Raw genomic sequence first — 16,096 nt, 5'->3', positions numbered from 1 at the left:
CACATATGTTTGGTTTTTTTTTTCCACATATTTCTATTGTTAAGGATGAATTTTGAATGGTAAAAAAATAGAGGAGATAAGTGATTAAAAATATATATAAGGATGTAAATGATTTAAAGCAAAATTAGAGGTAGGTTTTTGAATTTCTCCCAAAGTTTAATCAAAATAATTTGACATGTGCAATTGATGATTTAATATAAAAATATAGAAAAAAGGAGTTTGATCCCAAAACCCATATGATTTGATTTGCTCAATAAAGGGCGAATGTGCTCAATTTACATAGCGGATCTGTGCGTAGCTTGAAATCTGTAGATCGGCTAAGCGCCATTGATTTGTAACATATACTAAAAGATATATTACAGTTAAGGGTGTCAATGTATCTTATGACATGTGGGTCGACTCACACACGATACAAAAATTTGTGTTCAGGTTGATATATAAAAAAAAATCGTGCCGTATTCGTGTTGAAAAAATGACACGTAAAAATTCGTGTATGTTCGTGTTGATATATTCATGTTGGTGTTGACCCATATTTTTTTAATTATTTTTTTAATTTTTTATTTTGTTATTATTTTTATTGTTTTTTTTTAAATTTTGACCCATTTTTTTAAATTCTTTTGTCAATTACCGTTTTGATCCCCTATTTTGCGTGTACTATTCGTGTCGTGTCGTGTCAACCCGCAAAAAATTCGTGTCGTGTTAATGTTGAAGATTTTGACACGAATAAAAATTCGTGTCGTATTTGTGTTGATGTATTCGTGTCGTGTCAACCCGTTTTGACACCCCTAATTACAAATTACAGTTCATCACTTCATTGATTTGTTATTCGCCATTGAAAATGCTATAATGGCCCCAGTACAATAACCTGAGAGAACAGTATATAGGTAGCACAAATACATGTTTTCTACTTGTGATTTGAGACTATGCTTAAATTGAACCAGTATGTTTAAAATTTGTGGACCAGTAGCAATTGTTAGTAATGAGTAATGATTACTGGGAGCAGCACTTTTGCCTCCCACTGCATGCGACTGCACCAGATGCGTGTATAGTCGTGATCAGTTTCCATGGACCACTAGCACAGGCTGATGAACTTCGTTACCTTCTTTTGGGTTTGTGGGCCAGTATTATTTAGTTTCAGGGTCCATATCCTTAATTGGCCCAGGAAAACCCATGCGCCCATTTGCTTATGGATTGTGATCAACGTCAATAGTCGCGTCGAGACCACGGACTTTTGTTTTCGTTGGCAAAACAAAAAAGGCAATGGATTTGTTCATGACCACAATGTTGGGCCGTGCTAGGGGATGTCATGGCAGGGAAAGATCATTAATCATAGATTAAGTGAGTAATAACATTAAATATATTTGAAACACTACATTTAAATCCAAAATCCTAAGGCATTAGGTGCATGAGTCCTTCCACTTATATTATTCTTACTTAAGTCCATTCTTAACCAATGTGAAATTTTTTCATTCAATCATTCACACTTGGATTTCTCAACATCTTTCCCTCAAGTGTGAGTCATAGGCCTACGTTCTTTCCCCCTCAAGGAGAAACTTCTACGACTATTCATGGGGTTTTTCGAGTTTTCATGGGGTTCATTAATGCTTGGCTTTTCTTCAATCATTGGCTCTTTCATCAATGCTTAGGTACACTCATCAAGACTAAGGGTGTAAATGCCTGGCCTGGCCTAGCCTTTCTAAAAAATAGAGTAGGATTAGATTTATAGGAAAACATTTTTAACAAATAGGCCATAGACCAACTTTGTCAAGCCTGGCCTAAAGCTTCATAGGCTGACCTATTTAATTTTTTAAAATAATATAATATAATAAAATATATTTTAAAGTAATTGTATTTCTTTCTTATTTTCCTCATTTCTTTGACTCTATTCCTTTCTGATATACATGCTAGAGCTGCGGTATTATATTGACTCTTTCTTATTTGTCATTTTTTATTTCTTATGAGAAATGTAAATGCATGCATGAATGGAACTTCCTTTGCTCTGTACAATTATTTTCCTTGCTTAGCATCTTTATTTGGAGGCCTATAAGGCCTGTAGGCCATATCAGACTTTATAATTTTTAATTATTGGCCAGACTTGACTTATAAACGAAGCCTTTAATAGGCCAGATAGGTTTTTTATATAGATTTAGGCCAGCAAGGCCAAAGCCTGACCCATTTACACCCCTAATCAAGACCCTGATTTCCCACATCAAAACATACTCAGATCACCACAGGTCAATTCACAATTAGCTTTGATGCCAATTGTTGGGCCATACAGGGGGAGATCATAACGGGAAGAGACCGTCAACTATGAGCCAAGTGAGCAACGATATTAAGTACGGTTGGAACATTACAATCAAACCCAAAAGCTTAAGACATTAGGTACATGAGTCCTACCACTTATATAGTACCCATTTAGTCAATTCAATTTTTTTCACTCAATCATTCACATTCCTCAACACATTTAAATATTTCTCTGGCTTAACATCGCATGCATCACGAAGTCTATATAGCCTAATGTCTAGACAAAGTCAATTTTCAAAATCAGACACTTTTTGTTATTTTTCTGTCTCTTTATTTTTGGAGTAAAATATTTTAATTTTGTATGAAGGTTTATATAAAAGATTCATATTCGAATTTTTCACCACTATCTTTACGGGATTAGCAATATGAATTGAGTCGGCATAGTTATGATTTAATATCTAATATTAGAATCAAGTAAGTTTTTAGACACGCGCTGTTTGAGATTACTTTAATTTTAAAAAACAATTTAAAAACATTTAAAAGAATCTTTAATCATTTTTTTAAAAAATAATATAATTTAAATACACACTCAATATACCATTTTTGATACGAAACTATCTTTTTGTATAGAAAATCTAGTTTAAAAAATATAGTTTAAAACATTTTTGGATATTTTTATTATTACTATATTTTGGTGAATACTAGTATTAGTATATTAATTATATGTATGTATGTGCGAGTGATTTATTTTTAAATGAATAATACTACGACTAGGAGATTTCGTAGTACAAAATATACAAAAAGAGTAATACTCCCAAGAAGAAAAATTAGCCTGAGTTTGAGCATAATTCAATTAAATATAAAAAGGAGATTAGTGGATAAGATAAATTATATGAACAATTAAACCAACCAATAATCAATAGATCTGTTAACTTATTTTATTAAAGGTTCTGAAAAAAATATTTATCTAACCAACAAAAGAGTAGTCTCTTGATGTGTGGCTTTTGTAATATATTGGAACCTTAATGGGACTACAAATTTATGCTTTTTGACAATTTTCAATTGATAAAGTACAAATAGTAGAAGTCTGTGTTGGTGCGCTTACCAAAAAAAAAAAAAAGTCTGTGTTGGTGCTGCTCTTTTTAAGTAAGTATGGATTGAACACTCATGTTTATGTCTCAATTTGCTGTTGAGGTCCAGCTCTTTTACACAGTCGTCCAGCATACCTCTCAGCGTTGTTGTGAAGTATGTTGGACCAACTGAGAGGTATGCTGGACCAATTGTATAAAATGTGGCTGAATCTCAAAGGCGAGTTGGGGCCTGAACATGAGTGTTCAATCCATGCTGACTTAACAGAGCAGTACCAACACATATTTCTACTTTTTGCACTTTATCAATTGAAAATTGTCAAAAATAGGAGTAGCGGAAATGAATATATTAAGGTAGATGTATGGTTATACGAGGATGGATAATATATATAAGAAATGAAGATATTCAATGAAAAGAAGAAGTGGTATCGATGGCTGAAAAGATAAGAGAACATAGATAGAGGTGATTTGGGCACATAATGAAAAGGCCCCTAGATGCTCCCGTAGGAACAAAACTTTGTTACCAAGAGTTTGATACAAAGAGAGGTAGAGGTAGACCCTCCTTGTAGGATGCAGGATTTTCAAGATTGTCTTATGTCTTGTCATCTTAGTGATCTGGGGCACCAAGGTCCGAGTTTTACTTGGAGAAGAGGTAATCTTTTGGAGAGACTTGATCGTGCTTGTGTAAATCAAAGCTGGAACATGTCATTTCCGAACAGAGTTATCTCTCACCTTCCTTTTTATAACTCTGATCATCGTCCAATCCTTCTTTGGGATGGACAACCAAATTTTAGTAATGGAGGGGCTCGTCCTTTTCGTTTTCTAGCGGCTTGGTTGACTCATAATTCTTTCTCTGATCTAGTGAAGAGGTGCTGGGCAGGTGGTCACAATTGGAAAGCATCTAGTGAAAACTTTCGAGAGAAAGCCACATCCTGGCATAAGGATTGTTACAAGGAGGAGGAGAAGTTAAAAAATAATCTTCATTCTCGCCTCCGTGGAATTGATTATAGCTTAAGTCAACATCCTTGTCATGCTCTGGAGAGGCTGCAGAAAGAGATCTGGCAACAGTTAAATACTATTTATCTTAGAGAAGAGATTACATGGTACCAAAGATCTAGAACTGACTGGATTCGGTTTGGTGACCGTAATACTAAATTCTTCCATTCAGCAACAGTTGCCAGGCGTAGGAGGAATAGGATTGATGCCCTTCAAAATGATGTCGGGGATTGGATTGCTGACCCTTCTCTTCTCATGAGTATAACAGTGGAATACTATGATAATTTATATAAGGAAGATATTCCTCTCCGGCCTAATTTTCCCATTAGGAACAAATTCCCAGAAATAGAAAGGAGAGTTATGATGGCTCTTGAGAGCTGCCCTAGTAGTCAAGAGATTAAAAGAGTAGTGTTCTCAATGGGTCCTTTTAAAGCGCCTGGTGTTGATGGTCTTCATAGCATATTTTTTCAAAGCCAATGGGATGTAGTGGAGAGCTCTGTTTGTAATTTCATTAAGGGAGTCTTCAATGATCCTAGTCGTATAGAAGAAGTGAATCGGACTCTTCTTTGCTTGATTCCTAAACTTGAGAATCCTCATACTTTCAAGGATTTTCGTCCGATTAGTTTGTGTAATGTTATTTATAAAACGGTAACAAAAATTGTTGCTAACCGTTTAAAATTGCAGATGGACAAGCTGGTGATGCCTAATCAGTGCAGTTTTATCAGAGGTAGACAAGGTACGGATAATGTCATAATTGCTCAAGAGCTAATCCATTCAATGAGGAAAAAGAGAGGATCTAAAGGTTGGATGGCGATCAAGGTTGATCTTGAGAAAGCATACGATAGGATCAGTTGGAATTTCCTTCAGGATACCCTATATGATGTAGGGCTTCCTGAAAATTTGATAAGACTAATTATGTTGTGTGTTTCATCTTGCACTATGAATGTTCTTTGGAATGGGGCTTGTACTAAAGAATTTCGGCCAACTAGAGGCTTAAGACAAGGAGATCCTCTTTCTCCTTATCTTTTTGTCCTCTGCATGGAAAGACTAGCCCATCTCATTTCTCAGGCAGTGGATCACAGGAGGTGGAAGCCAGTGAGGATTAAAAGGGGAGCTCCACAAATTTCCCACTTATTTTTTGCTGACGATCTCCTTTTGTTTGCAGAAGCTTCTCAGGAGCAAGTGTTAATAATTCAACAGGCCTTACATATATTTTGTGATTCATCTGGTCAAAAAGTCAATCATAGTAAGACTAGAGTTTTCTTTTCTCAGAATGTGGGTCATACTCAAGCAAACCATCTTAGTGGGCTTCTTGGTTTTTCTTTGACTGCGGATCTTGGAAGATACTTGGGAATTCCTTTGCATCATAAGCGAGTGGGTCGGTCATCTTTCTCTTATGTTTTGGATCGAATGAATTCTAGAATTGCTGCTTGGAATCATGCCAGTCTATCTCTAGCAGGTCGTGTTACATTATCTAAAGCAGTGTTATTAGCAATCCCATCATATCCAATGCAGGTGTGTTCATTACCGCAAGTCACCTGTGAAGAGATTGATAGGAAGATTCGAAATTTTGTTTGGGGTTCATCTCCACACTCTAGACGTTCTCATCTTGTGGCCTGGAAGCAGATTTGCATGGATAAAAAAAATGGAGGCCTTGGACTGCGGAGTATGAGGGAAATGAACTCAGCATTTACCATGAAGGTTGGGTTCAATCTCGTAGCTCATCCAGATGCCTTGTGGTCAAAGTTCTTACGTGCTAAGTACAATGTGGAGGCAGACATGACACCAATTATTCATGCTCCAAACAGCAGCTCCCAGCTTTGGAAGGGAATTACGCGTCATTGGAATATTGTAATGGATCATAGTCGGGTGCAGTTAGGCAATGGTCAGTCCACTATGTTCTGGCTTGATAGCTGGCTGCCCGATTGTGGTCCTTTGATCTCATATGCAGGTTCTCAGTTTTCTATTAGTGATACTCTTCAGAAGGTGGTGGACTACGTGGATGAATTGGGGCAATGGAAATGGAATTCTCTTCGACAATTGCTTCCAGATTCTGTGCTGCATCGATTTATGAATTTTCTTCCTCCTTCTAGTCAAGATGGCCAGGATCATTTAATTTGGAATGGAACGACAGATGGCAAGTTTACTGTTAAGTCAGCATATGCAATATTAGCCATCAAAGATACTACAATCCAACAGTTTCCTTGGGAAAGTGTTTGGAGATGGCAGGGGCCAAAAAGAATTCGCTTTTTTCTTTGGTTAATGGTAGGGGAGAAGCTGATGACTAATGTTTGTAGACTCCGCCGCCATATGGCTCTTTCAGATCTGTGTCCTAGATGTAATCAGTCTAGTGAAACTATCCTTCATACTATTCGCGACTGTCCACAATCAAAGGAAGTATGGTGCATGATAATGCCTCATATAAATCAGCGTGAATTTTTCAACCTCAACTTGCACAATTGGATCATTTCTAATTTAGACAGCTCAAAGGATTGGGGGATGGGGTCGGACTGGCCTCTTGTATTTGGAATCTTAGCCTGAAAAATTTGGAAATGTAGGAATTCTTGGGTTTTTGAAGGTGATCGCCAGAATGCTTATTCACTTATCCGTTCAGCAATTGGTTTCAGAGATAGTGTCGCTCTTGCAGCTAACCCTGTTTTTGGAACGGGCAATCAACCAAGGAATCGAATAGAGAGATTGGTTGCTTGGTGTTGTCCTCCTGTGGATTGGGTTAAGCTTAATGTTGATGGTGCATGTGATGCTAATGGTACTAGGACTGGGTGTGGAGGAGTTTTTCGCGATGCCTCAGGAACTTGGATCGTCGGATTCTGTAAAAATTTAGGCTCAGGTACAGTTTTGCATGATGAGTTATGGGCTTGCTTCGTTGGTTTGGAGCTAGCTTGGGATAGAGGTTTTAGGCAAGTTTGGCTCGAAGGAGATTCTCTTTCAGCTCAACAGCTCATTACAAATGGGTGCCACCATGATTACCCTGCGGCTAATTTGGTGAATCGTATTCGAAATTTGATGCAGCGAGATTGGCAGATTTATATGTCTCACATTCACCGTGAAGGAAATAGAGTAGCGGACTTTCTAGCCTCTTACTCTTATAGTTTCTCTTGGGTAATTCAGGAATTTGATTGTCCACCGTCAGGTTGTATTGATAGTCTGTATGGTGACACTATAGGTGTTCACTGGTCTAGGCTTTGTGCCTAGTTTCTTTTTGTTGTGTTTTTGTTTTAATTTCCTATTATTTCCACACAAAAAAAGAGGTAGAGGTAGACCGAAATTTACTTGAGGGAAGGTACTAAAACAAGACTTGATGAAGTGAGATATAGATTGACGAACGATGTGTCTAAGGACGGATTGGAGAAAATCTATAAAGATGGTGGATGGTTAAAACCATTTTTATTCCTATGTTCCATATTGCACCTTTCTAGTCCTTTCACTCTTTATCTCCCCCACTTTCTTTTTTTCCTTCTTTTCTTTTATTTTATTTTTTCTTTCAATCTTTTCTCTCTTATTTATTTATCTATGTATTTCTTTTTCTTTTTTTCCCCTATATTCCTTGTATTTTTTATTTCTTACTTTCTTATTCTTTTTTGTACCCCTAGATATCTTTATTTTTATTTTATTTTAATACTTTTTATTTTATTTTATTTTATTTTTTCTTTTAATCGTCTACTGCTTTTTATGGATAATGTTATATATATATATATAGGGGCGGGATCCTTTCACACCGGTGTCAAACTTTGAAATTTGACACCAAATTCTAACCGTAGATTTCTGTCAATCAATGGTTATAGTTTCTGCCAATCAAACTCATTAATTAATTATTAATTCCCAATAAATGATAACCATTGATTGACAGAAATCAACGGTTAGGATTTGATGTCAAATTTTAAAAATTAACACCGGTGTGAAAGGATCTGTGCCAATATATATATGAGGTAGGATCTTTTGACCCCAGTGTCAATTTTGACACCTCATCTGAGAGCCATTAGATCAAAAAGATCAACGACGACTCTGATTTGTAAGCATGTGACACCATTGATCTTTTTTAATCTAATGACTCTAAGATGAGATGTCAAATTTCAAATTTGACACTGGTGTCAAAGAATCTTACCTCTCTCTGTCTCTCTCTCTGTCTCTCTATATTACATTATCGTAAGGAGGCAATACAATTATTCCTTTTTTGTTTTTTGGAGATATTTTAATATGTTCATCGCTTTGCGACTAATTCAATTCAAGACGGGACTCAGGATTAAGTATTTAAACCCCTCCCAAAGACGATACTGGCCGTACGGTCATTCTTTAAAATAAAAATTCCCTCTGTTTTTTAATTCTCTTTCTTTATAGTCACATCTCGAGCATCCATCCAATAATTATCATAACATTGGCTCTCCATGAGGAATGACTGCTCAGATATCATCTAGTAAAAAGCTTGATTTATACCATAAGACAAAAGGTACGGCATGTGGATGTGTTCGAATAGTTTGAGTACCTACCAGCCTATCACCGTCGTTGAAAATTTTAAGCATATCTGCTTTCTACAGGCTGGATACCAACTACATTATCTTAAAACAGTTTTTTTTTTATAATATTGGAGCTTTAAGTATTTGAATAGAAAAAGGAATACATGCATTAGTGGCAATCGAACTCGTGATTCATGAATCCTAATATTGAGTAGAATGTCGTGCCTACGTGCTATGAATAAGTCACGATAGTTCTCCCGGACAAATCTAATTCATTCTTCAAAAGATGCTATTAGATATTTTGGGTGGGTTAGATTTAATCCTTACTTTGGAACTAATGTACAAATTAAAACGAACTCTATGGTTCATGAATTGTATGGTAATTGTGGTTAATGTAAAATTTGTCTTACATTATGTATTATTTGCACATTACTTTTAAAAGGTTCCACCGATCCCTGCTATTCTCGTACCCTAGCACGCGTTCGTGTGCGAACTTCATGGCAGATTTGCTTCCAACTTGCAAAGAGGAAAATATTGAATATATCTATCGTCGTCATTCTGCACTTGACTGGAATGCATAGTGCATTGGTAGTGATACTTACTCGCCCGATTTATCCGGGCCGTGCTTGCTTATTTTTAAAGCTATTAACTGGGAATAAAAAAAGCTCAAGTAGATAGAATTCATGTGTTAAACTTTTATACGTAAAGTGTTTTTTATATTTAAAGGAGACTTGAGCTCTTTATGTGCATGACTTTGACTAATACTTAGAGGTCATCCTCCTCATATGTATTCCAAAAATTAGTTAACACGCCTCCTTTCAAAAATAAAATTCTTTAGATTTAATCTCTAACCAAATACAAAACAAAGTTGCACACAATTTTCTCTCACAAAACAAACACGTAAATTGGGCTTCAGTTACGTATTTTGTCAACCAGCTAGCACATTTTATTTTAATTTTATGAATATTTCAATATCTTGGCTACAATGGGGCAAACTCCGTCACGAAAGGTGAGAAAAGTGGAAGAGAGAAAGAGAGGAAGGGAGAGGAAAACAAAGAAAATGATGCCTAATTGAAATTAGGTACTCAATGAAACAAAGATGTGAGCGCGCGTTATTCCAGCACTTTTGAGTTGCATTCACGAAACCAATATATGGGATTATCTAAAACTGCTGCTCATTCACAAGACGCGTTTTGACGAGAAGAAGATATTAGACTAGGACATAAAGTTGATATACCGTCAAGTTATTCAACTGAGGGGACTAGCCATCAATTACACGCCATTGCATGCAAATGGGCGAGCATTCTTAATTAATCATTCGCATCTATGCTAGGGAAATTAACTAATTACCAATTGGCTTCAAAAAAAAAAAAAAAGGACAAAAAAGATACGTATCTTTTCAAGTACGTTAAAAGCGCGGGGATGGTCGTACTCTGCAGCTGTCGTAGTTTCCTATTTGTTAGTTGAATTCCTTAATATTGGATATTTACAATAAGTTTTTTAATCATCTTCATAAGAGTAACGAAACCACATTATTCTTTGTGACTTTATTGTTGTAAACTAAATCTTTATATATTATGGTGGTTAGGAGTTTCTTCTAATAATTTCATTTCTCAAGATATTTACACTTTAATCCTTCTTTTATGCATATTATTCACTTATTTGCGCACTCAGCCTTCGTGAATCATCCTACTTTTGTATGATGAACATCTCAAACAATATATACAGTGGCACAAACAAATTATACCACCTTAAAAAAACAAAAACAAATTATACCAGTGTCAGTGTCAAACATTTTATTTTGACATTAATCTTAACCGTTGATTTCGTGAATCTAACTGTTATAATTTATTAGATCATATTTATTAATTAATTATTAATTTCAAATAAATTATAATTGTTAGATTGTAGAAAATCAACGATTAAGATTTGTGGTCAACTTTTTATTTTGACACCGGTGTCAAAGAATCTTGTCTCTTTTTATATATATGACTGGTTATACTTACTACCACCTATGATACACCGACACCGACACGGGACACGAGACACAATACGACACGCCGACACGTTAATTTTAAAAAATGTCATATTTCGACACGTTGGGACACATTTTGATATTAAATAAAAAATTTAATATATATAATATAATTTATATGTAATATATATAACAGTCCATAATAAGTCATATAATCAATCAAATATTCAAATTTCATAACATAAATATAAAAAAAAATAATTTTTCGTACTTTGTTAATTTTTCATGTCAAATTTCTTAACAGAAAAAAAAATTTATTTATAAATTATTTATTTATATTTAGTTAATAAAATAAAATTAAGACTAAAAAAGAAAAGAAAAAGAAAACGTGTCGAAGCGTTGACCGCGTGTCGGAAAAAGTTAACTGCGTGTCGAAAAAATGTGTCACAACATTGACCGCGTGTCCCAAATTGTTGACTGCGTGTTGGACACCTGTCAAAACGTGTCAAAGTGTGTCCGTGTCGGACACGTGTTCGACACGTTCTTTTTTAAAAAAGTAGCGTGTCGGTGCATTGCAGACTATCACTTTAGCCTTACTACCTAATTGGTTACCGTTAAATAAATTTGAAATCAATGATAATTAATTTTTTTTCATTTTTCAACCATTTATTTTAAATTGATCAAATGGTAATCAATTAGATAGTAAGAATAGTAAGGCTAAAATGGTAATAAGTATAACCTTCCCTTATATATATGTGTGTAAGAATAAGAAATCTTACTCATCATCTCAACCATTGATCCTCGTGCATCTGATGGTTATAATTTATTGAAGTGTATCCATTATTTAATAATTTTTTTTGGATACAGCCGTTATTTAATTATTAATCTCTAATAAATTACCGTCGTTAGATACCCAGATAATAATGGCTAAAATGTAGAGTAAGTACATATCCAATGGACCTAACTTAGTTGGTAAAATAGGCTAAGTAATGGAAAGAAAACCTGAGTTCGATTCCCATGTTTATTGTCATGAATTTTATGAAGACAGTAGTTAATTTGTAGAATGTATACTTAGTAAAATATTCAATATACCTCACCGTAAAAAAAAATACGCCTAGAAAACTTAGAAAGTAAGCTATTTCTCAGACATTATGGTATGGTATCTCACTCCCATCACATTTATGTTTTTGTCAGACATAACGACAAGAAAACGATATTAGATCCATGTCAAATAGCATCCAGGTTCGTGTCGTTATCATTTTTCTTATCGCATTTCTCTGTCTTGTGATTGCTGGGAACCAACCCGGCCGTTGACAAACGCATTCCACGACTATCAGACATATACCAAACTAACCTTATAACCGCAAGTAGACAAATAAATATAATCCCAATTAGGAATATTTGCTTACAAGCACGTTTACATTAAACTTAGTTAGTTCCTCACACCTAATCAAATATTTAATAATGGCCAATTGGACATGTTCATGGTAGCCACGGCATCAACATCAAGGTTGCAAAGTCAAATTCCTTCTAGTTGACTTGCTATATTCAACGCTTTCATTCCCAATGAGACAAAATTTTCGGCCTCTATATATAAGCCCGACTAGCTAACATGCATCTCATGCTCATCCTTGTAACTACAACAACCCTAATTCGTTCATCCATTATCCAAATGGCTTTAAAGCACTTCTCAATTCTTACGTTCTCTCTTTCCTATCTTCTTTCTTTCTTGGTTTTGGCATCATTATCCATAGCTGATGACCCTTCATCCTCCATTGTTCCACCAGCAACCATTTGCGGGTCCACTGTTGATCCTACTTATTGCAAAACCGTGCTTGCTAACCAAAATGGCAACATCTTCGACTATGGCCGCATTTCTGTTAGAAAGTCATTGTCCCAGTCCCGTAAGTTCTTGAACTTAGTGGACTCATATCTTCAAGGTAGCTTGTCTTTGTCTCAATCCACAATTGGCGCTCTTGAAGATTGCAAATTCCTTGCTGAACTAAATTTAGAATACTTAACAAACACCTATGCCACGGCTAATCAAGCTAGTGGTCTTCTTCCCACTTCTCAAGCTGAAGATTTTGAAACCTATCTCAGTGCCGTTTTGACTAATCAACAGACATGTTTAGATGGCCTACAGACTACAACCTCTGATCCAACCGTGAAGAACGACGTGTCGTCTACGCTCTCCGATGACACCAAGCTTCACAGTGTCACTTTGGCTCTGTTCCTAAAGGGTTGGGTGCCTAAGAAGAAAATCATGACTTCATGGCCACAAAATGGGAGACATTTGGATTTCCATAATGGCCGTTTACCGTTGCAGATGTCAAACCGAGTACGTGCTATTTATGATTCCGCTAGAAATAGACGTCATGGGAGAAAACTGCTTCAAGCAGGCAGTGTTGTGGTAAGTGACATTGTGGTTGTTAGTCAGGATGGAACCGGAAACTTCACCACTATCAATGCCGCTATAGCTGCTGCACCAAACAACACAGCTGCTAGTAATGGATACTTCTTGATTTTTATAACTCAAGGTGTGTATCAAGAGTATGTATCCATTGACAAAACCAAGAAGTACTTGATGCTAGTTGGAGATGGAATTAATCAGACAATTATCACTGGCAATCACAGTGTTGGCGACAATTCTACAACATTCAACTCAGCAACATTTGGTAAGCACAAGTAATATATGCACATACATATATTATATACTATTAATCACCCTAAATATGGTTGATATGATGTCCTTATGGCATGAAGATTTATATACAAAATATTTAATAATTGCTATTGGCATAGCTGGTCGAACCTTTTGTTCATGCTAAAAGTGACTTGGGTCTGATTCTCACCTTCCCTCTTTGGTAGCTAATATATAATATCACATTAAGTTTTTAGGTGAAGGTCACGATAATAATTTTATATTATATTTTTGAATAAAGTATTTTTTGAATTCCCAACAAATATCATGAGTCCTAATTTAATTTTTTAGAGAAAAAAAATAGATTCAGGATCACTTTAAAATTTAAAATAGACATATGTTAGTCATTTTGAGGAACTAATTACACTAGTCTTTTTTGAATTTTAAAGGAATCACAATTTTAACTAACTGGATCTATTTTGAATTTTAGAGGGTCTATAAATCAACTTTTTTTTCTAGGGGATTAAAATGGGCTCGTGATTTTTTTTAAGGTCCCAAAAAATATTTTACTCTACATTTTTCTAATATATCCCTCACACAAAAGTTCATTAGATTTGAAAAGTGGACAATAATAAAAACCTCCTATCTATAACTAAGAAACTCTAAAATATTTAATTATTTATTAATAAATCACGGCATGAGAATTGATTCGTGACTAGTTGATCATATAGGCTCTGATACTATAATAAGTACATGTTGGTGGTTTTCTCTAGCCTTGCAGGGAGGCGTGTCTTCCCCTAATTTAAAAATGAAATAATTGACAATATTGATGAGTACCCTCTTACATGGTTGATGTGGATTTGCAGCTGTGGTTGCTCAAGGGTTCGTAGCAGTTAACATAACATTCAGGAACACAGCTGGACCAAGCAAGTTCCAAGCAGTTGCGGTAAGAAGTGGAGCTGATATGTCCACCTTCTATAGCTGCAGCTTTGAAGGGTATCAAGACACATTATATACGCATTCTCTGAGGCAGTTTTACAGAGAATGTGATATATATGGCACAGTTGACTACATATTTGGAAATGCTGCTGTTGTTTTCCAAAACTGCAACATCTATTCTCGCCTTCCCCTCAGTGGACAATTTAACACCATCACAGCTCAAGGTCGAACTGATCCAAATCAAAACACAGGCACTTCCATACAAAACGCTACCATTAAAGCAGCGGATGATTTGGCTCCGAATATTGGTACCGTGAGAACCTACCTTGGGAGACCATGGAAGGAGTATTCAAGGACAGTTTTTATGCAATCCTTCATGGATCGTTTGATAAACCCTGCTGGTTGGAGTGAATGGAGTGGTGATTTTGCGTTGAGTACCTTGTACTATGCAGAATATAATAACGCTGGACCTGGTTCAAACACTACGAACCGAGTGACATGGCCTGGTTATCATATTATCAATGCTACTGATGCTGCCAATTTCACGGTTTCTAACTTCTTGAGTGGGGATAATTGGCTTCCTCAAACTGGTGTCCCATACTTGAGTGGATTATAGTCAAACTCAAATGGAGAGTAACGCTGTTCAATTATTTTGGTTTCAGTACATGTGTTTCTATGTTTTACAAATTGAATAAGTCTTTGTTGTCCTGTATTAAAGATTTTTAATAAGCAAATTAATTAATAACAATTGTTTCCATTGAAATCTTCTGCATATCTCTCCAGTGGATATCATTGGCTTCTAAGATGAAATTGAAGGCCCGTGCTTAAATATATTGATATTTGATATAGGAAAAAAAAAATTATTTTTATTGAAATTATGATTACCAGTTATGTGAATTATCTGAATTCTTCAAATTAATATATCACAAATTAAGGAAAACAAATCCCCGACATACACACACAAAATCACGATTAGAGCGGAACAAAATATAATGTATATATTTTGTTTTATATTTATTATATTTTAAAAACGAAACATAATAAGACATGTGATTAAAGAATATTATATTTTAATTTCATTAAAATGAATAAAATCAATAAAAATACAGAACACTAATTAGTTTTAGGCAAAAACGTTTGTCAGTTAAAATGATATAATTTTGTGTCATTTTAGATTCTAATTGTTGATTTTCATCAATTAGCGATTAAGATTTATTTGGTCAAACTTATTAATTAATTAGTAATTCATAATAAAATTCAATAAACTCAAACCGTTGATTGAAGAAAATTAACAATTAAGATAAAAAATAACACAAAATTATATCCTTTTAATTGTTTTTCTTTTGTTTTATCCCCGTATTAAACCCTTAAAAGTGGGAACCAAAAAAGAGAAAGATGTGAAAGCATTAAATCAGCCATAGTTGTGTGTGATCCGGGCCGAGTCCAGCCGTCCAGGTATAGTTGTGCACGCCATCTAGCAAAGCCCTTTCAGAAATGCGTGAAAGTCACCGTTTTTTTGCTCCTCGATGAAATAAATAAATAAATAATTCATAACATGATCTGAGTCTTTTTGGTATTATTTTAAAGGAAATGTTGTATTTATAAATTCATATAAATTATATTATGTTTTACATGTAAGATACTCTTAAGTGAAATTTTATTGATAAAACATAGTGTAATTTGCAAGTTTATAAAAAAAATTATCAATATAACTCTCCTTTTATTTTAATGGGAAACTATT

General features: G+C 35.0%; 1 protein-coding gene across 1 annotated transcript; it reads left to right on the top strand.

Annotated features, from left to right (window-relative positions):
- Positions 1–12,447: 12,447 nt before the first annotated feature.
- LOC133295388 (probable pectinesterase/pectinesterase inhibitor 20) lies at positions 12,448–14,971 on the top strand. The gene is made up of 2 exons (XM_061494216.1): positions 12,448–13,450; positions 14,283–14,971. The coding sequence occupies exons 1-2, from the start codon at positions 12,448–12,450 to the stop codon at positions 14,969–14,971; spliced, it is 1,692 nt and encodes a 563-aa protein (XP_061350200.1).
- Positions 14,972–16,096: the final 1,125 nt, after the last annotated feature.

The sequence above is a fragment of the Gastrolobium bilobum genome, unplaced genomic scaffold, assembly GCF_033153095.1.
Source record: "Gastrolobium bilobum isolate Gb01-03AN ecotype WA unplaced genomic scaffold, APGP_CSIRO_Gbil_v1 utg10243, whole genome shotgun sequence".
NCBI lineage: Eukaryota > Viridiplantae > Streptophyta > Magnoliopsida > Fabales > Fabaceae > Gastrolobium > Gastrolobium bilobum.
The sequence above is the reverse complement of the archived record's forward strand: the minus strand, read 5'-3'. Positions and strand labels throughout refer to the sequence as shown.